The sequence below is a fragment of the Ornithorhynchus anatinus genome, chromosome X5 (assembly GCF_004115215.2).
Source record: "Ornithorhynchus anatinus isolate Pmale09 chromosome X5, mOrnAna1.pri.v4, whole genome shotgun sequence".
In the NCBI taxonomy this organism is placed as follows: domain Eukaryota; kingdom Metazoa; phylum Chordata; class Mammalia; order Monotremata; family Ornithorhynchidae; genus Ornithorhynchus; species Ornithorhynchus anatinus.
In genome coordinates, this window is record NC_041753.1 from 1124086 (window position 1) to 1142852 (window position 18767).

Genomic DNA, 18767 nt, shown 5'->3' on the forward strand with positions numbered 1-18767 from the left:
TTCTGAAGCTTTATTGAAAGCTCATCTCCTCCAGGGATGATTGAACCCCCTTTTCCTCTTCTCCCACTCCCTTCTGGGTCGCCCCGACTCTCTCCATTTATTCCTCCCGCCCTCCCAGCCCCGCACCACTCATGCCCACATCCGTCATGAATTTATTTCTATTCTTGTCCGTCTCCCCGCCTCTAGACCGTGAGCTCGTTGTGGGCAGGGAATGTGTCCCTTTATTGTCGTATCGTCCTCTCCCAAGTGCTTAATCCAGTGCTCCGCGTACAGTAAGTGCTCAGTAAATACGGATGAATGACCTTCTTGAGGAGCACCGTAAGGTGGCCGGTGAAGTTAGTTGATCTGACCCCTGCCCTCAAGGAGGTTATAAACTAGCGGGGAAGGGAGAGACAGAAACTAAGATGAATTATAGGTAGGAGGATCCGGCCAGTGTTAATTAACGAATGATGACATTTGTTAGGCGCTTACTACGTGCAAAGCACTGGGGGGGATACAAGGTGATCAGGTTGCCCCACTTGGGGCTCACCGTCTTCATCCCCGTTTTACAGATGAGGTAACTGAGGCCCAGAGAATAATAATAATGTTGGTATTTGTGAAGCGCTTACTCAGTGCCGATGAGGCTGAGGATGAGGCTCACAGTTAATCCCCATTTGACAGAGGAGGTCACCGAGGCCCAGAGAAGTGAAGTGACTTGCCCAAGGTCACCCGGCTGACAAGCGGCGGAGCGGGGATTCGAACCCATGACTTCTGACTCCCAAGCCCGGGCTCTCCCCACTGAGCCGCGCTACTTTTCTGTATTGTATTCTCCCAAGGGCTCAGTACAGTGCGTGGCACATAGGAAGCGCTTCACAAATACCGCAATTATTATTCTTCTTCTTGCCACCCAGGCACTCCTCCTCCCCCATCCGCCCCCCCCAGCCCTTCCCTCTGGTCCGTGTAGCCCCGGGGGTCAAAGAGGGGCCGGAGACAGGTGGGAGAGGGGGGGCAGGGTGGACCAGCAGCCAAAATAGGCAGGTTTAGCGGGGGTAGGTTGGGACAGAGGTGGGGGATGGAGGTGCCCCTGGAAGGAATCCATCGTTGGGACCGTTTCTAGGAAAACAATAGAGGGGCTTGGCCGGCCGCCCCGTCCCCCTCTCCTCCTCCCGGTCACCCAAGCCGGCCCATCCGCAGCTGCCCAATCAGGCCCAGGAGGGGGGTGGGCTGGCGTGACCCTCTGAGCCCCCCCAAGCCCGTCCCCCCCCCAGGGTCCCTCCCCGCAGGGAGAAGCAGCGCGCTTCAGCGGAACGGACCCGAGTCCTCCTCCCTGCTCCCGCTACTCGCCTGCTGTGTGACCTCGGTCACGTCCCTTCTCTGGGCCTCAGTGACCTCATCTGGAAAACGGGGCTTACAACTGGGAGCCCTACGTGGGCCGGGGACTGTGCCCAACCCACCCGCCTCTCTCTACCCTGGCACTTAGTACAGTGCCTGGCGCATAGTAATAACAATGATACTGTTGGGATCTGTTAAGCGCTTACTATGTGCAGAGCACTGTTTAAGCGCTGGGGTAGATAGAGGGTCATCACGTGAGGCTCCCAGTCTTCATCCCCATTTTCCAGATGAGGTCACTGAGGCCCAGAGAAGTGAAGTGACTCGCCCACAGTCACACAGCTGCCAAGTGGCAGAGCGGAGATTCGAACCCGTGACCTCTGACTCCCAAGCCCGGGGTCTTTCCGCCGAGCCGCGCCGCTTCTCAAGCGCTAACGCATATCACCATTATTATTAGTTTTAGTAGTAACTATTGAGTGTTTAATGGGCTCAGAGCACTGTACTGAGCACCGGGAAGGGACGCACAGGTGGGAGTCAGACGTTCTCCCTGTCCCTAGGAGGGCTAACAATCTGAAAATAGAAAGCAGCGTGGGCTGGTTTGAAGAACGTGGGCCTGGGAGTCAGGGGACCTGGGTTCTAATCCCGGCCCTGCCACTTGTCTGCTCTGTGACCTTAGGAAAGTCACTTCTCTGTGCCTCGGTTGCCTCAGCTGTAAAGGGGGATTTGATCCCCCTCCCACCAATTTAGGGCCGGGAGCCCCATAGGGGACTGGGACTGGGTCCAACCTGACTGTCTTGTGCTCAGCCCATCGCTCAGAACTCTACTTGGCACTTAGGAAGCGTTTAACAGATACCATAAAAAAAAAGGGGGAGGGGGAAGAGGGGACTGGCGACGGATCCACAAGAAGAGATGAAACACAAAGCTAAGATGAAGCCAAAGCTCAACAGGGACAGGGAGAGCAGAATTTCAGGCTCAGAGTTGACGGTGAACTCTTCCTTAGGTCCTCCGGGGCGGCACCGGGCCGTTCTGCACCCCACCGGGGCGGTGTGGGGGACGTCCAGGGCCCTGAAAGCCAAGACTGGGGAGCGGGGCGGCAGGTTCCTGGGTGATAATAGTAATAATAATAATAATGTCGGTCTTTGTAACCGCTTACTAGGTGCAGAGCACTGTTCTAAGCGCTGGGGGAGATACGGGGTCATCAGGTTGTCCCCCGTGAGGCTCCCGGTCTTCACCCCCATTTGACAGATGAGGGAACCGAGGCCCAGAGACGTTAAGTGACTCGCCCACAGTCACACAGCTGACAAGTGGCAGAGCCGGGATTCGAACCCATGACCTCTGACTCCCAAGCCCGGGCTCTTGCCACCGAGCCACGCTGCTTCTCATAGTATAGTGCTCTGCACACAAAATAAAATAAATGTTGGTATTTGTTAAGCGCTTACTATGTGCCGAGCACTGTTCTAAGCACTGGAGTAGACACAAGGGAATCAGGTTGTCCCACGTGGGGCTCACAGTTTTAATCCCCATTTTACAGATGGGGTAACTGAGGCACCGAGAAGTTAAGTGACTTGCCCAAAGTCACACAGCTGACAAGTAGCTGAGCCGGGATTCGAACCCATGACCTCTGACTCCAAAGCCCGTGCTCTTTCCACTAAGCCACGCTGCTTCTCTACATAGTAAGCGCTCGATAAATGCGATTGAATGAATGAATGATCCTGGCACCGCCGCCTGTCTGCTCCGTGACCTTGGGCAAATCACTTGACTTCTCCTTGCCTCGGTTTCCCCATCTGTAAAATGGGGATTGAGACTGTGAGCCCCACGTGGGACAGGGACTGTGTCCAAACCGATCTGCTCGCCTCTACCCCAGCGCTCAGTACAGTGCCGGGCACATAGTAAGCGCTTAACAAACACCAGAATTATTAGATAGGATCGACCGACTGATTCCAGACTGAGGGATTCCTGATCCCTTTGTCTCCAGCGGAGAGGGGATGGGATTCAGGAGGTGGAGAAGGGAAAATAATAATCATAATAATAATATTGGTATTTGTTAGGCGCTTACCATGTGCAGAGCGCTGTTCTAAGCGCTGGGGTAGATTCAGGGTAATCAGGTTGTCCCACGTGAGGCTCACAGTCTTCATCCCCATTTTACAGAAGAGGGAACTGAGGCCCAGAGCAGTGAAGTGACTTGCCCACGGTCACGCAGTTGACAAGTGGCGGAGCTGGGATTCGAACCCGTGACCTCTGACTCCCAAGCCCAAAAGGACCAAAAGGTCACCCTACAGGGTCGGTCCGAGCACCAGCCCATGGGAACCCCGAGAGTCCAGTCGGGGCCCTCCAGAGAGGCAGGCGGGAGCTCGGCTTGCGGCGCAAACGTTGGCTGCAGCGGGATGGAGCCGGGGTAGACAGGCCTCCCTCTTCTTCGGGGAAAAAAAATCAAATCCCTGAGGGTGGGGCCCTCGGCTCTTTAAGAGAAGCAGCGTGGCTCGGTGGAAAGAGCCCGGGCTTGGGAGTCAGAGGTCATGGGTTCGAATCCCCGCTCTGCCCCTTGTCAGCTGGGTGACTGTGGGCGAGTCGCTTCACTTCTCGGAGCCTCAGTTACCTCATCTGTAAAATGGGGGTTAACTGTGAGCCTCACGTGGGACAACCTGATGACCCCGGATCTCCCCCGGAGCTTAGAACGGTGCTCTGCTCGTAGTAAGCGCTTCACAAATACCAACATTATTATGATTATTAGCCTACAGCCCTTGGGGCTGGGGCTGAAGAATGTCTGGGCCAGAAATGGCCCTCTTCCCCTCTCTCCCTCTCGCTTGTCTCTCCTTCCTCCTCAAACACCTCACTGAGTTCAGAAAGTCGGAGGAGGAGCGGGGCGCTGGGGGTCTCCATTTTGGCAAAGACCCTGAGCTAGCCCCATCCAGGGGAGAGGAGATCTGGGGAGGGGGCAGGCCGGCCTTCTGTCTCTCTGGGAGGGGACGGAGTGTGTAGGGGAGGGTGTGTGTCTGTGGGAGCCCTGACCTTATCTTTCTCAAGGGGAAAAGGGCCAGGAAGGGATGGGGTCACTTTATGATACCTCAAATTTGCACCACATTTTGACTTCCCCAAAGCCCTTTCTTTCACATCCCTTATCTGATTTACGTTCTCACAACCTCCCCTCGGGGCAGGGAGAGGCAGGTCTCACCGTGCCCATTTTACGGATGAGGAAACCGAGGCCCCTCCCCCAGAGCTTAAGAAGCGGCGTGGCTCAGTGGAAAGAGCCCGGGCTTGGGAGTCGGAGGACATGGGTTCGAATTCCCGCTCTGCCACTTGTCAGCTGGGTGACTTCACTTCTCTGGGCCTGTTACCTCATCTGTAAAATGGGGATGAAGACTGGGAGCCTCACGGGGGACAACCTGATGACCCCGTATCTCCCCCAGCGCTTAGAACAGTGCTCTGCACATAGTAAGCACTTAACAAAATACCATAATCATCACTTTACAAATACCACTATTATTCTTATTTATAGTAGGCGACCGATATATACTTCTGACGTTGCTGGTGATGATGTTGAGGAAGGGGCAGTTGTGACGGGGCCTGCTCGGTTGCCAGAGTGGGAGTTGGGGGGTCGGGGGAAGAGAAGGGTTGTAAAATTCCCCCTCCCCTGCCCTCCTCTACTGCCCCACCCCATTATGGTCTGTTTACTGTTCTAGCGCGCTCTCCCAATCGCTTAGTACAGTGCTGGACACACAGTAAGCGCTTAATATATAACGATCGAATGAATGACTGACTGTTTTGTTTCTCTGTCTGTCTCCCCCTTTTAGACTGTGAGCCCCTTGTTGGGCAGGGATTGCCTCTCTTTCGTTGCCGAATTGTCCGTTCCAAGCGCTTGGTCCAGTGCTCTGCACTCAGGAAGCGCTCAATAAATATGATTGAATGACTAACTGTTTTGCTCTGCTGTCTGCCTCCCCCTTTTAGACTGCGAGCCCCTTGTTGGGCAGGGATTGCCTCTCTTTGTTGCCGAATTGTCCGTTCCAAGCGCTTGGTCCAGTGCTCTGCACTCGGGAAGCGCTCAATAAATATGACTGAATGACTGACTGTTTTGCTCTGCTGTCTGTGTCCTCCTTTTAGACTGTGAGCCCGTTGTTGGGCAGCGATTGCCTCTCTTTGTTGCCCAATTGTACTTTCCACGTGCTTAGTCCAGTGCTCTGCACGCAGGAAGCGCTCAATAAATACGATTGGCTGACTGCTTTGTTTTGTTGTCTGTCTCCCCCCTTCTAGACTGTGAGCCCGTTGTTGGGTAGGGATGGTCTCTGTTGCTGAATTGTACTTTCCAAGCGCTTAGTACAGTGCTCTGCACCCAGTGAGTGCTCAATCCATACGAATCACTGACTGGCTGACTTTTTTCTTTGCTGTCTCCCCCGTTCTAGACCGGGACCCCGTTGTGGGGCAGGGATGGTCCCTCTTTGTAGCCAAATTGCACGTTCCAAGCGCTTAGGCCAGCGCTCTGCACCCAGTGAGCGCTCAATCCATACGAATGAATGAATGACTGACTTTTGTTTTGTTGCCTCCCCCCTTCTAGACTGGGAGCCCGCTGTGGGCAGGGATGGTCCCTCTCTGCAGCTGAACTGCGGGTTCCAAGCGCTTAGGCCAGCGGTCTGCACCCAGGGAGCGCTCAATCCATACGAATGAATGAATGAATGACTTTTGTTGTGTTGCCTCCCCCCTTCTAGACTGGGAGCCCGCTGTGGGCAGGGATGGTCCCTCTCTGCAGCTGAACTGCGGGTTCCAAGCGCTTAGGCCAGTGCTCTGCACCCAGGGAGCGCTCAATCCATACGAATGAATGAATGAATGACTTTTGTTGTGTTGTCTCCCCCCTTCTAGACTGGGAGCCCGCTGTGGGCAGGGATGGTCCCTCTCTGCAGCTGAACTGCGGGTTCCAAGCGCTTAGGCCAGCGGTCTGCACCCAGGGAGCGCTCAATCCATACGAATGAATGAATGAATGACTTTTGTTGTGTTGCCTCCCCCCTTCTAGACTGGGAGCCCGCTGTGGGCAGGGATGGTCCCTCTCTGCAGCTGAACTGCGGGTTCCAAGCGCTTAGGCCAGTGCTCTGCACCCAGGGAGCGCTCAATCCATACGAATGAATGAATGAATGACTTTTGTTGTGTGGTCTGTCTCCCCCCTTCTAGACTGGGAGCCCGTTGTGGGTCAGGGATGGCATCGATCTGTTGCCCTATTGTACGTTCCAAGCGTTTAGCCCAGTGCTCCGCGCCCAGGGAGCGCTCAATCCCTACGAACGAATGAATGAATGAGTGGCTGAGGGAGTGATTGACGGGCGGAGGGGGGAGGGGCGGGTCAGCGAGGCGGCCGCAGGCCCCGCCCCCTTTCGCCCCCGGCCCTCCTGATTGGCGGGCGAGGAGGGGCGCGCGGGGCGGCCGGGGCGGCGTCACTTCCGGGCGGGGTGGGCGACTTCCGGTATTTCAGGGCGGAGCGGGCGGAAGCGCGGGGCGGGGGAGAGAAGCGGCGGCGGCGGCTCCGAGCGGAGCGGAGGGGAAGAGCAGGGCCGGGGGGGGGGCAGGGGCCGGGGCAGGGCGGCGGCGGCGGCGGCACCATGGCCGGCATCACCACCATCGAGGCCGTCAAGCGCAAGATCCAGGTGCTGCAGCAGCAGGCGGACGACGCGGAGGAGCGGGCCGAGCGGCTGCAGCGGGAGGTGGAGGGGGAGAAGCGGGCCCGGGAGCAGGTAGGGCCGCCGGGGGCGGGGAGGGGGAGGGGAGGGAGGCGCAATCATTCATTCATTCATTCATGCCGTCATGCATTCATTCCCCTTCGTATTTAGGTTAATAACGTGCCGCCCCGAGCGCTCTGCGCAGAGTAGGCGCTCAGGGGATACCATGGGATGGATGCATGGGAAGGGTGGCGGCCCGTGGTCCGCGCCGGCCCTGTGCCAAGCGCTGGGGCGAGGGCGTCGGCCCACCTGGGGCGCTCCCTTTTTCCAGGGAAGTCACCCGGCTGATGAGTGTCGGTCTGTGCATTCGCAGCGCTTAGTCCAGGGCCCCGCACATAGTAAGCGCTCGATCAGTACTCTGGAATGAATGAGTGGCGGAGGCGGGATTGGAACCCACGACCTTTGACTCCCCAGCCCGGCCTCTGGCCACCGAGACACGGTTTGTAATAATGATGGAGACCTTGCGTAGGCGCCAAGCACTGTGCTGAGCGCCGGGGGAGATAGGAGGGGATGAGCCCGCGCCCCCCCCCCCCCGCGCTTCATCCCCATTTTCCAGAGGGGGGTCACTGAGGTCCGGGGAAGCGACCGGCCCACAGTCACCCGGCCGATGAGTGGCGGCGGCGGGATTAGAACCCACGACCTGTGACGGCGGCGCTTACGGGGTGCCGAGCGCTGCGCTAAGCGCTGGGGCGGGGCCGCGGCGGCAGGAAAGCCTCCGAGTCCGGCCTCCTTTCCGCCCCTCCTCGCAGGAAATGAGGCAGCAGTTTGGCGGAGAGGAAGCCGGGGCCCCCTGGCTTCGTCCCCCTCCGGGGCGTGCCCATGTATTGAGCGCCTACCGCGTGCGGAGCACTGTACTAAGCGCCTGGGAGAGGCCAGTCTAGCCGGGAGCGGACACAGTCCCTGCCCACAACGAGCTCCTGAGCAGAAGGCCCCGGGGTCTGAGATCCGGGGGGAGCGTGCGGGAATCGGGCTGGTCCTTTTTATTGAGCCTTCAGTGCGTGCAGAGCACCGTACTAAGCGCTTGGGAGGGTACTCTACGGCCCAAAGCGGTCCCATTTCCTGCCCACAACGAGCTCCAGAGCAGAAGGCCCCGCGCCTGAGATCCGGGGGGGTGTTGCAGGGGAGTCAGTCGTATTTAATGGGCGCCTACTATGTGCAGAGCACTGTACTAAGCGCCTGGGAGGGTGCCCTATAGCCCTAAGCGGTCCCATTTCCTGCCCACAACGAGCTCCAGAGCAGAAGGTCCCGGCTCCGGGAGCCGTCCGGGGGAGTCAGTCGTACTTATTGAGCGCCTGCTGTGTGCAGAGCACTGTACTGAGCGCCTGGGAGGGTACTCTCTAGCTATAAACGGACACCCTAGCTGCCCCCAACGAGCTTCCGGCGTGGAGGGCCCCGCGCTTGGGTGGGCGCGGGAGGCGGTCCTGTTTACTGAGCGAGAGGACCGTACTGAGCGCTGGGGCGGGGGGGGGGGGGGGGGCAATTCCCAGACACGATCCCCGCCCACAGCGTGTAGTGATAATAGCTGCGGTGTTCGTTCTGGGTGCCGGGCACTGTGCTAAGCGCTGGGGTGGGTAGAAGGAAATCGGGCCTCGAGGGGGGTGGGGGGCGGGAGGGCTGATTAGATTTTTTTTTTTCCCCCCCCCCACCCGTCCTCCTCCTCCGCCCGGTTGGGGCGAAGAGCGGGCAACTCCCTGGAACTTTCCCCTGGGCGCGGGGCGGGGCGGCGGGGATCGAGCCGCCGCCCGAGGTCGGGCGGGCCCCTGGCCTGCCCCCCGCCCCCCGGGGTCCCAGGAGGGGTGGGGGGCCTCACGGGTCACCCCGGGAGGAGATCCTTATCTGCTCTCTCCCCCGCCGCCTCCTCCAACGACGTCCATCCCGGGGGAGGGGTCCCTCGACCCCCCAGCTCTGACCCCCGGGTGGGGGGCTGGGACCTGGTGGACCCCCAGGGCAGGGCCGGGCTGGGAGGGAGGGGGGCAATGTGGCCGGCCTCGCCCCGCTTAGCATTTCCGCTCCGGGGCTGCGCCGCAGCCCCGCCCGGCCTTGGCTGTCTTCTGTGTGTGTGTGTGCGCGTCTGTGACTCTGTGCGGGTGGCACGTCCTCCCCGCCCTCCCAGGAATTCCCGGCCCGGCCGGCCCTGTCGCCCCGGCAACCCGCCCCTCCCCCGGACCCACGGTCGGTCCCCGCGGCCCGCGGGGGTGGGCGGTCGGGGTGAGGCCGAAAGGTCTCCCCCCCCCCCCCAACCCTCCCCCGGGGGAGGGTTCGGCGGTCCCGCGGGGAGGGCGTCCGCGGACCGGGGGGCGATGGGAGCGGAGGCCGAGGCGGGGGGCGGGACCCTTCCTCCGTCTCTTCGGCCGTAGCTGTGGAGCGCTCACTCTGGGCGGGGGACCGGACCGAGCCCTCGGGAGGGGACGGTCCCGCGGAATTGACAGACGCGTTCGCCGGCCCGCAACGATCTGACGCCTCCCCCGGGCCGGGCCCCGCGCGGAGCGCGGGGCGCCTACGAGCTGAGCGGGTTGGACGCGGTCCCCTGTCCCCTCGCGGGGCCGCGGTCCTCGTCCCCGTTTACAGACGAGGGAACCGAGGCCCGGAGTGGGGAAGCGACCCGCCCGAGGCCACACGACAGACGAGCGGCGGGGCCGGGAGGAGAACCCGGGTCCCCGCCGGGCTCCGGCCACGGGGCCTCGCGGCTCCTTCGGCCTCCCCGGGTGGGTAGGCGCCGGGGGTGGGAAGGTCGGAGAGGAAGGACGGCTTCCCCGAGGACACACGGCGTGCCCGACCGCCCCGTCCGTCCGTCCGCCCCCGCGCAGGCCGAGGCGGAGGTGGCCTCCTTGAACCGCCGCATCCAGCTGGTGGAGGAAGAACTGGATCGCGCCCAGGAGCGGCTGGCCACGGCCCTGCAGAAGCTGGAGGAGGCCGAGAAGGCCGCGGACGAGAGCGAGAGGTGGGCCGGGGCCGTCCGTCGTCGTCGTCCCCCCAGCCCTCCCGTCCCCGTGTCCGTCCGTCTTCCCCTCCCTCCGTCCGGGGCTCGGCCGCCGGCCCCGGGCCGGTGGCACGGGGGCGTCGACGCCGGACCGTCCCCCACCTCCTCCGTATCCCCCCCTCCCCGGGCAGAGGCATGAAGGTCATCGAGAACCGGGCCCTGAAGGACGAGGAGAAGATGGAGCTGCAGGAGATCCAGCTGAAGGAGGCCAAACACATCGCCGAGGAGGCCGACCGGAAGTACGAGGAGGTGAGTGGCTCGGGACGGGGTGACCGGGCTGCTTGCCGGCGGGCGGGGGGAGGAGGAGGAGACGCGGAGAGAGGAACACGAAGCCGAAACCCCGGGGCCAGGCGGATGGGACCCCCTCGCCCGATCCAAAGAGGGTGTTGGGAGGCGGAAGAGAGGCGGCGTGGCCCGGTGGATAGATCCCGGCCCCGGGAATCAGAAAGGAGGAGCCGGGTTTAAAATCCCGGCACCACCGCTCGTCTGCTCCGTGACCGTGGGCGAGTCACTTCATTCCTCCGGGCCTCCGTTACCTCATCTGTAAAACGGGGATGAAGGCTGGGGGACGGGGAGTGTGGCCAACCTGATTACGGTGCATCTACCCCAGCGCTTAATAATGACGTCGGTATTTGTTAAGCGCTTACTCTGTGCAGAGCACTGTTCTAAGCGCTGGGGGAGATCCAGGGTCATCGGGTTGCCCCACGTGAGGCTCACAGTTAATCCCCATTTTACAGATGAGGTACCTGAGGCCCAGAGACGTTAAGGGACTTGCCCACAGTCACACAGCTGGCAAGTGGCCCGACACAGAGTAAGCGCCTAAAGAGGAGGGCGAGGCCCGGCCAGCTGTGAAGGATAGGGAGGGTGGGTGCGGCCTCTGGCTGACCCCCCCACCGCTCGGGTCGCGGGGTGGGTTTGGCCCAGGTGGCACGCAAGCTGGTGATCATCGAAGGGGATCTGGAGCGCACGGAAGAGCGGGCAGAACTGGCCGAATCGTGAGTGGTTCCCCCCCCCCCGGGGACGACCCTCCCCACCCCCGTCCCGGGCAAACCTGGGTCCGGGGGGCTCTGGAGGGCGGTGGGGGGACTGGGCTCAGGCTAGGGGCCAGAGTAAGCAGAGGCCGGGACAGATGCCCTCTCCCCCCACCCCCCACCCCCTCCCTGGCCCCGTCGACTCCACCCGTCACCGCCGTCGGCTTGCGGAGCTGCCTGTGCGTCTCACCCGTTGCATGGCATGCTCGTGACCCGCCCTCTGACCTCCACCCCGTTTTGGCCTGTGTCCTCACCGCCCCCTCCATCGCCTGTGTTTGATTTAACATGCTCTCCCCCATCCCCATCCTCCCTGCTTGTGCCCCCCCCACCCCCACCCCCCGGGAATGACGGCCACAACACAGTCGCTGTCGGGAAATGGATGAGCAGATCCGACTGATGGACCAGAACCTCAAGGGCCTGAACGCGGCCGAGGAGAAGGTACTGGGGGGGCGGGGGAGGGCGGGCACGCGGGGATTCGAATGCGTGACTGTGCCGCCGTCCCTCCCCGCCGCCGCTACACATGGCATGCTCCGTCCCCTCCCCCTGCCTCCGCTGCACGTGGAATGCTCCATCTTCTGTGTCCTTTATTTTATTTTTTTCCCTTCACCCCTTGCCTAACTCCCTCCTCCTCCTCCTGTCCTGGCGGGTTTGAGTCAGCGGAAGGTAGCCTTCAGGGGAGCAGGCCGGGGCCCTGGTAAGGAAGGGTACCGTGTGCTAAACACTGGGCTGATCCCCGGTTGCCAGCCCTGGGTCCGCCCCGCCCAGCTCCCTTATTCCTTCCCTCCCTTCCGCCCCAGTCGTGGGTGGTGGAGGGCAGGGGCGGACGGGGGGGTGGGGCCTGTCCAGCAAGGTCGGACCTCTCCCTCTCTCCTTTCTCTGTGTCTCTCTCTGTCTCTGCATCTCTTCTACTCCTGACCCCTGCCGCCTCGGGATGGATTCCCGCGTCTGTCCCCTCCTCGCGCTTCCTCTCTCTCGGTGTCTGTCTCTGTCTCTCTCTGGCGCTCCCCCTCCCCTGCTCCCCGCGATGGCAGTAAGTGCTCCGAGCTGGAGGAGGAGCTGAAGAACGTCACCAACAATCTGAAATCCCTCGAGGCTCAGGCCGAGAAGGTAGGGGCTGGTCGACGCGCGAGAGGGGCCGGCCCCCTCCCCGCCGTCCCGCGGAGGCAGAGTTCTGGTGCCCGAGGGGGACCTTGGTGCCGTCGGCCAGCTCCGGAAGCCGCCAGAGCTGCCTCCCGCCGGGGCGTGGGGTGGTGGGAGACACACAAGCCTCCCTGCACACGTGTGCGTGCGCACAACACACACATCCCCCCCCCCCCGACGCACACATACGCACACCGTCCCCCTCTTTCCGTGTGCCTGGGCACCGAGGGAGGAGGAAGGTAGTGCCTGCCCTCAAGGGCTGCCTGCCGGCTTGGCGAAATGCGTGCCTGCACCTACGTACACGTGTGCGCTGGGGGAAGGACCGAGGAAGACGCACGTTCCAGGCCTTCGGGAAGCTGCCAGTCCGGAGGGGAAAGGCACACGCCCGCGAGTACACGCAAACGCACACATGTACACGTGCCCACTTGGGGGAGGGACAGAGGAAGACTCACGTTCCGGGCCTTCGGAGGTCCGGGGCAGAAAGGCAGGCACGCGCCCACCCCGCTCCCCGTGCCGGGGAAAGGGGAAGAAAAAGACACGGTCCCCGCCCTCGGGTGCCCGGCAGCGTGATGGGGAGGTGGGGGCAGAGTATGTGTGTGTGTGTACGTGCCCGCGCGCGCCCTGTTAGGGCAGGAGAGGGAGACGTCGTCCTGCCCGAGTCTGGGGGTCGGTGAGGGGAGCCGGTACCTGAGGCCGGGCCCCGTTCTCTCTCCCACCCCGACAGTACTCCCAGAAAGAGGACAAGTATGAAGAGGAGATCAAGATCCTGACAGACAAGCTTAAAGAGGTGAGGGGTCGGCGGCGGTGCCGGGGGTGAGAGGTCAAGCGGGGAGGGGGACGACCTGCCCCTCGCCACCCCTGACCGGGGCCTAACCACCTGCGCCGGTCCCCCTCCCCCCAGGCGGAAACTCGGGCCGAGTTCGCCGAACGGTCGGTCGCCAAGCTGGAGAAGACAATCGACGACTTGGAAGGTACGGGCTGACCTGCTGGTGGGTGGGCGGGGGGGGGGGGGGCACACGCCGGGGGTCTCGCACATGCAAGTCCCACCCAGCCGGGGTGGCCCGTTCCCCGGGGCGGCCGGCCGTGGGCCCCGGGTCTTGGCCCTGAGCCCTGGGTGCCCGCCTCCTCGTCGGGGGAGCCTGGGTGAGGGTGGCGCCCGCCCAGGCAGGCATGGGAGCCGGCGCTGAGTGGGGTGTGGTTTCCGGGGAGTGAGTGGACACGGTGCCCGTGAATCTCTGGCGGGCCTGCCCTTACTGGACCACCCTATGGCCGGGAGGGAGTCGGTGGGTGGTTGGGGGGCGGGATGGGGGCGCGGTGTTCAATTCCTGCCGACGCTACCTGTGGTCACAAGGAAACTTCTCTGCTGTGCGCCGACTCCTCCGCCCCTTCTCCTCCTCCGCCTCTGCCCCTTCTCCTCCTCCTCTGCCCCTTCTCCTCCTCCTCCTCCTCCTCCTCTGCCCCTTCTCCTCCTCCTCCTCCTCTGCCCCTTCTCCTCCTCCTCCTCCTCCTCCTCTGCCCCTTCTCCTCCTCCTCCTCCTCCTCCTCTGCCCCTTCTCCTCCTCCCCTCCTGCCCTCCCCCTCCTCCTCCTCCTCCCTGCCCCTTCTCCCTCCCCTCCTCCTCCTCCTCTGCCCCTCTCCTCCTGCCTCCTCACTCCCTCTGCCCCTTCTCCTCCTCCTCTGCCCCTCCTCCTCCTCCTCCTCTGCCCCTTCTCCTCCTCCTCTGCCCCTCCTCCTCCTCCTCCTCTGCCCCTTCTCCTCCTCCTCCTCCTCCTCCTCTGCCCCTTCTCCTCCTCCTCCTCCTCCTCCTCTGCCCCTTCTCCTCTTCCTCTCAGCCCCCTCCTCCTCCTCCTCCTCCTCCTCTGCCCCTTTCTCTCCCCCTCCTCCTCCCTCCCTCTGCCCCTCTCCTCCTCCTCCTCCTCCTCTGCCCCTTCTCCTCCTCCTCCTCCTCCTCCTCTGCCCCTTCTCCTCCTCCTCCTCCTCCTCCTCTGCCCCTTCTCTTCTGCCCCTTCTCTTCCTCCTCCTGCCCCTTCCTCCTCCTGCCCCTTCTCCTCCTCTCCTCTGCCCCTTCTCTTCCTCCTCCTCTGCCCCTTCTTCTCCTCCGCCTCTTCTCCTCCTCCTCCACCTCTTCTCCTTCTCCTCCGCCTCTTCTCCTCCTCCTCCTCTTCTCCTCCAACCTCTTCCTCCTCCTCTGCCCCCTTCTCTGGCCACCTTGCTATTGCTGCTGCTCCTCCCTCGCCCCCCTCCAGACGAGCTCTATGCGCAGAAACTCAAGTACAAGGCCATTAGTGAAGAGCTGGACCACGCCCTCAATGACATGACCTCCATGTAACTATGGGGCTGCGTGGGGCATGCGTGTGCCGTGGCCTCGCCTGCCTGCCTGTCCGTCGTGCGGGGGGGGCCCAGAGGCTTCCCCCTCCGCCGCTCGCTAGGTCTGCCGGGGGGCGGGAGGCTTGGGGGAGCAGTCGGGTGAGTACTTATTGAGCGACAGCTCGGGCGTCCGGGGCACTGGATTCAGCGCTCGTGCGGTCTGCCGTGGCCGGACGGTTGAGCTGATAGTTGTGCTGAGGAGGGACTGGTAGTCGCCCCTTTCCCCCCACCCCCTTTGTGTAAAATGGCATTTCAGAGCTTCCCATGTTCCAGGCATCATACTAAGCGCCGGGGTTGATAGAAGCTAGTCAAGTTGGACGCGGTCCCTGTCCCACGTGGGGCTCGCGGCCTTAATTCCCATTTTACAGAGGAGGGAACTGAAGCCCAGAGAAGGGAAGTGGCCGGCCCAGGGTCACCCAGGAGAAGAGTGGCGGAGCGGGATTCGATCCCGGCCCCACGAAGGGGCTAGAGCTGGCCACGGAGGGGGGAGGAAGAGACGGAGGGGGAAGACCCGTTCTGTGCCCTTGGAGAGGTTCTGATTTAAGGGGGCGGTCGGGCAGATCCAGAGGGACGGAGGCAGGAGGGGGCGGAAGTATCAAACTCTCGAAGAGCTAGACGTCGGAGGAAGGGGAGCCTGGGACAGGAGAAGATGAGTCCTGAACAAGCAGAGGGAATCGGGGGCCGGAGAGCTGAGGAGCAGCATGGCCTAGTGGCTGGAGCCCAGACCTGGGACTAAGAAGGACCTGGGCGGTTGTTAATAATTACGGGTACTTAATGCTTAGATTAGCCAAGCGCCGTTCTAAGTGCTGGGGCGGCTGTCTTATAACCAGGTTGGACACGGTCCCTGTCCCACGTGGGGCTCACAGTCTCAATCTCCATTTCCAGATGAGGGAACCGAGGCACGGAGAAGTTAAGGACTCGCCCGGGGTCACGCAGCGGGCAAGTGGCGGAGCGGAGACTTCATCCCGCCACCTCCCTGCCGTGTGACTTTGGCCAAGTCATTTCTCTGGGCTTCGGTTGTCTCATCCGGAAAATGGAAAATTAAGACAGCCCTCGGAGGGACGGGGCCTTGTGTCCGATCTGCGCAGCCGGTGCAGTGCCTGGCACATAGTAAGCGCTTAACAGGTACCATTTAAGAAAAAAAAGGAGTCCGTGAGGGGCCCGTGGGAAGGGAGATGAGTCGTCCCCCCGCCCTACGACGGGGAGCGTGTGCAGATCTTTCCCTCCGTGTGCCGTGGATCGTCCCGTCTCTCACTCCTCCCGTTAACCCGGTTGTTTGGCCTCCGTGTGGACACGTGTCCCAGCGTGTGCCGTGGACCTAAAACCAGGCTGGCGTCCCCCGCCCTTCCCCCACTAACCCAGTCTTCCCTCGGCCTGTCGTTCCTGGCCTTCTTTCCCTCTCCCGCTCCGCCGAGAGTGGCTTGTGTGACCCCCCTCCCCGCCCCTCTTCCTCACCTCCCACCCCGTGTCTCCTTCTCCACACAGATAAGCCCACGCCGCCCCCCGCCCCCCACCCCCGGCTCCGCTCCGGACCCGCCGCCGCCCGCCCGGCTCCGCGTGGCCTTCCGCCGCCATTAAAATTCTCCCCCAAGCCGCCGCCCGCCTCGAGTCGTGCTGGGACGGGGGTGGGGATCGGCCAAACGTGCCGCCGTCGGCCCTCGGGCGGCCGACGGGGTCACGGGGCTGGGGGTCGGATGGGGGAGGCTGGTGTCTGACGCGTGGAGTCTCCCCGTGGCGTGGCCGAGTCCACGTCCGTCGCCCCATCTGTCCCTCCCTCCCCCCCACCGCCCCCTTTTTCCCACCCCACTGGTGGACCCCGCTCCAGCTGGACAGGTAAGTGGTGGGGGGTGGAGCCGGGGGGACGCCGGGCCTTTCCGGCCGAAAGGCCTCCAGGGATTGTCGGTTCCCAAGCTGAGGTCTCACGACCCGCCCCCGTGGCCACTGAGTCTGACCTGTCCGCCTGGCGCTCCTCATTCTCAGCCCCCTCCAGCCGACCGCCGGTCTCGCCGCCTGGGGCAGCTACCCTGCGTTTGGGGTGGGGAGTGGGCGTCGCGACTCCATCCGTCCTCCCCTTCCTGCTCCCGGGACTGAGGGACTTGGGGTGGACGTCAGTGGGAGCTGACCCCTCCAGCCCCACGGTGACAGAATCCTTGGATCCCCGGACCCCCCGCACCTTGCCTCTTGCACAAAGCCAGGCTCACGGGGCTGGGTTGGGGGCGGCGGACGGGGGAGGGGTCTTGGAGGGAAAACCAAAGTCTTCCCGCTCGGGGGTTGGCCGATGGGTGCGTCGGGGAGGGCGGCGTTGACCCCCGCCAGTCCCCGGACGGGCATCCGGCCGGTTCGGAGAACCGACCCGCGGCATCCCTCGCGGTCGTCCGACTCCCTTCCCCTCCCGAGCCTCTCGGTGGGCGGCCGGGGGCGTCGCTCGGCTTTACCGACCACCGGGGACCCCGTGCCGTACCCATCCCGGACGCGGGAGTCGGTCGGGGGCTCGGCTCTTCCACGCTTCGCCTCCCTCGTGGCCTTCCGCCCCCCACAAACCCACGTGTGTGGTGCCTCGGGCTGTCCCCTGCCCCCCACTCCCTTGCTTTTGTCTGTCTGCCCTCTCGTCCCCTTCTGATTTCCCCCGCTGCATGGCGAGCGAACTGGCACCACTGACTAATCTTCCCTCTCTCTCTTTCTCTGTCTCCATCCCTGCCTGTCCTCCCTCCCCGTCCCCCGCTCCTCCAAATCTCTCCGTCCTCCGTCTTCCCTGGCCTCTTCCCGCTCCCTCCTCCCCTGCAGAGCGCCTCTCCGGCCAGCTTGAACGAAACCGCGTGCTCTCTACCGAGCTGAAGCTAATGTTGCGCGATCTGTGTGACTGATCGGGGGCGAGGGGGGTGGGGGACGGCGGCCGGGGCCTGGCCCGGCCTCCATTCCTCTTCCTCCCCGAGCCGGAGGGGGGCTTCTCCGTGACTGCCTGGAGGGAGGGGGAGAGCGTGCGGTCACGCAACTTGTTTGTCGTCGTCGTCGTGGTGCTAGAGAGGGGCCGATCGGGGAGGGGGTCTTGGCCAACCGGAGCCCGGGGCGGCCTGCACATCCTCACCCCGCGGATTCAGGGGTCGGAAGGGACTCACGGGGCCGGAGTGGGGCTTCTTGTGGGTGTGGGTAGATGGGGGAGGGGGGTTCATGGTCTCTTTCCACAACCCCCCAAGATGCTGGGGAAGTGAGCGTGATTTTCCCCCCCGCCCCCCCCGTGTTTCTCTTCCCACTCCCGGTCTTCCCTATTCCTTCCACTCCCTCCGGGCGTCGGCGGGAGCCGAGGGTCCAGCGCCCCGCGCCCTTGGCGCCAGCCTTCCCGGTCCCCCCCTCCCTCCCCGACCGAAGGTTCCCCTCGCCCCGTCCCGGGACTGGCAGGTACCGGGGGCTCGGGGGAGGACCGCGGTAAGGATCACTCGGGGTCGAGCGCCGTCGGCCCGTCACCGCCAGTTAACGGGAAGTGCGCGCTGCCCCTCCCCCTCGACCGTAACCTCTTCCCCCTGTGTCCCCTTCCCCCTCCCCGCCCCGGCCCCACCAGATAAACTGAAACGCACCAAAGAAGACCACCTGTGCACACAGCGGATGCTGGACCAGACCCTGCTGGATCTGAACGAGATGTAGAGGAGTGCGGACCTCAACACCCCTCCCGCCCCGCCCCCCCCCCCCCCGAATCCATCCCCATCTCCTCTCCCCCCACCCCACCCCCCACCCCTATCCCGGGCCTGCCCGCTCCGTCCCCCTGCACCCGTGCCAATCTCTGCCTACCTGCCTCGCTGGGGTCAGTGGGGTGCGAGGGGGTGGTGAGAGACCAATCCGTGGGACCAATTTTCCAAGGGAAGCCGGCCACCCCCGTCATCCTTGCCGCGAGGCCTGCCGTTTTCCGTAGACTTTCCACGTGCGCGCCCGGGAGGGGTCCCGGGAACTAAGGCCTCGTTCCGAGGGTCCACGCTGGCTCCTGCACGCTTCTCCCTGCACGCCCCTTCCCCGCCCCCTCTTCCCTCCCCACCCCAGCGCTCTGCCCTCACCGGGGTCGAGTCCGGCTTGGGCCGCGGACCGTCCCTCCCCACCAGCCGCCTGCCTTGTTTTCTATTTTGTGTTGGAATTATTGTGGAGGGGAGATTTTCACACCCCCTCGCCCCCTAAAGTGCCATGGCCTCTGGGCTCTGCCCCCCGCCCTCCCCCTCCCACCCCCACCCCCATAACGCCAGGAGGGAAAAAGCTTGAATC

General features: G+C 63.3%; 1 protein-coding gene across 7 annotated transcripts; it reads left to right on the plus strand.

Annotated features, from left to right (window-relative positions):
* The first annotated feature begins 6846 nt into the window (after positions 1-6846).
* On the plus strand, positions 6847-18204 carry LOC100074158 (tropomyosin alpha-3 chain). 7 transcript variants are annotated; one of them, XM_029054812.2, is made up of 9 exons: positions 6847-7019; positions 9812-9945; positions 10116-10233; positions 10909-10979; positions 12047-12122; positions 12880-12942; positions 13057-13126; positions 14402-14480; positions 17307-17343. In XM_029054812.2, exons 1-9 carry the CDS (start codon positions 6888-6890, stop codon positions 17326-17328), a joined length of 765 nt encoding a protein of 254 aa, XP_028910645.1. In that variant the 5' UTR covers positions 6847-6887; the 3' UTR covers positions 17329-17343. The 7 variants fall into 7 exon arrangements, with proteins under 7 accessions (XP_028910645.1, XP_028910650.1, XP_028910644.1 ...); XM_029054811.2 differs by lacking the exon at positions 12047-12122 and adding an exon at positions 11378-11453 and having other exon boundaries at positions 6848-7019; XM_029054815.2 differs by lacking the exons at positions 12047-12122; positions 17307-17343 and adding exons at positions 11378-11453; positions 18079-18139 and having other exon boundaries at positions 6849-7019.
* Positions 18205-18767: the final 563 nt, after the last annotated feature.

Excerpts from the sequence above, each read along its gene's own strand:
- LOC100074158 (XM_029054812.2), top strand. The coding sequence starts at position 6,888 with ATGGCCGGCATCACCACCATCGAGGCCGTCAAGCGCAAGATCCAGGTG. Across the intron at positions 9,946-10,115 it reads GCCGCGGACGAGAGCGAGAG|AGGCATGAAGGTCATCGAGA; the intron begins GTGGGCCGGGGC and ends CTCCCCGGGCAG. Across the intron at positions 14,481-17,306 it reads CTCAATGACATGACCTCCAT|AGCGCCTCTCCGGCCAGCTT; the intron begins GTAACTATGGGG and ends CCTCCCCTGCAG.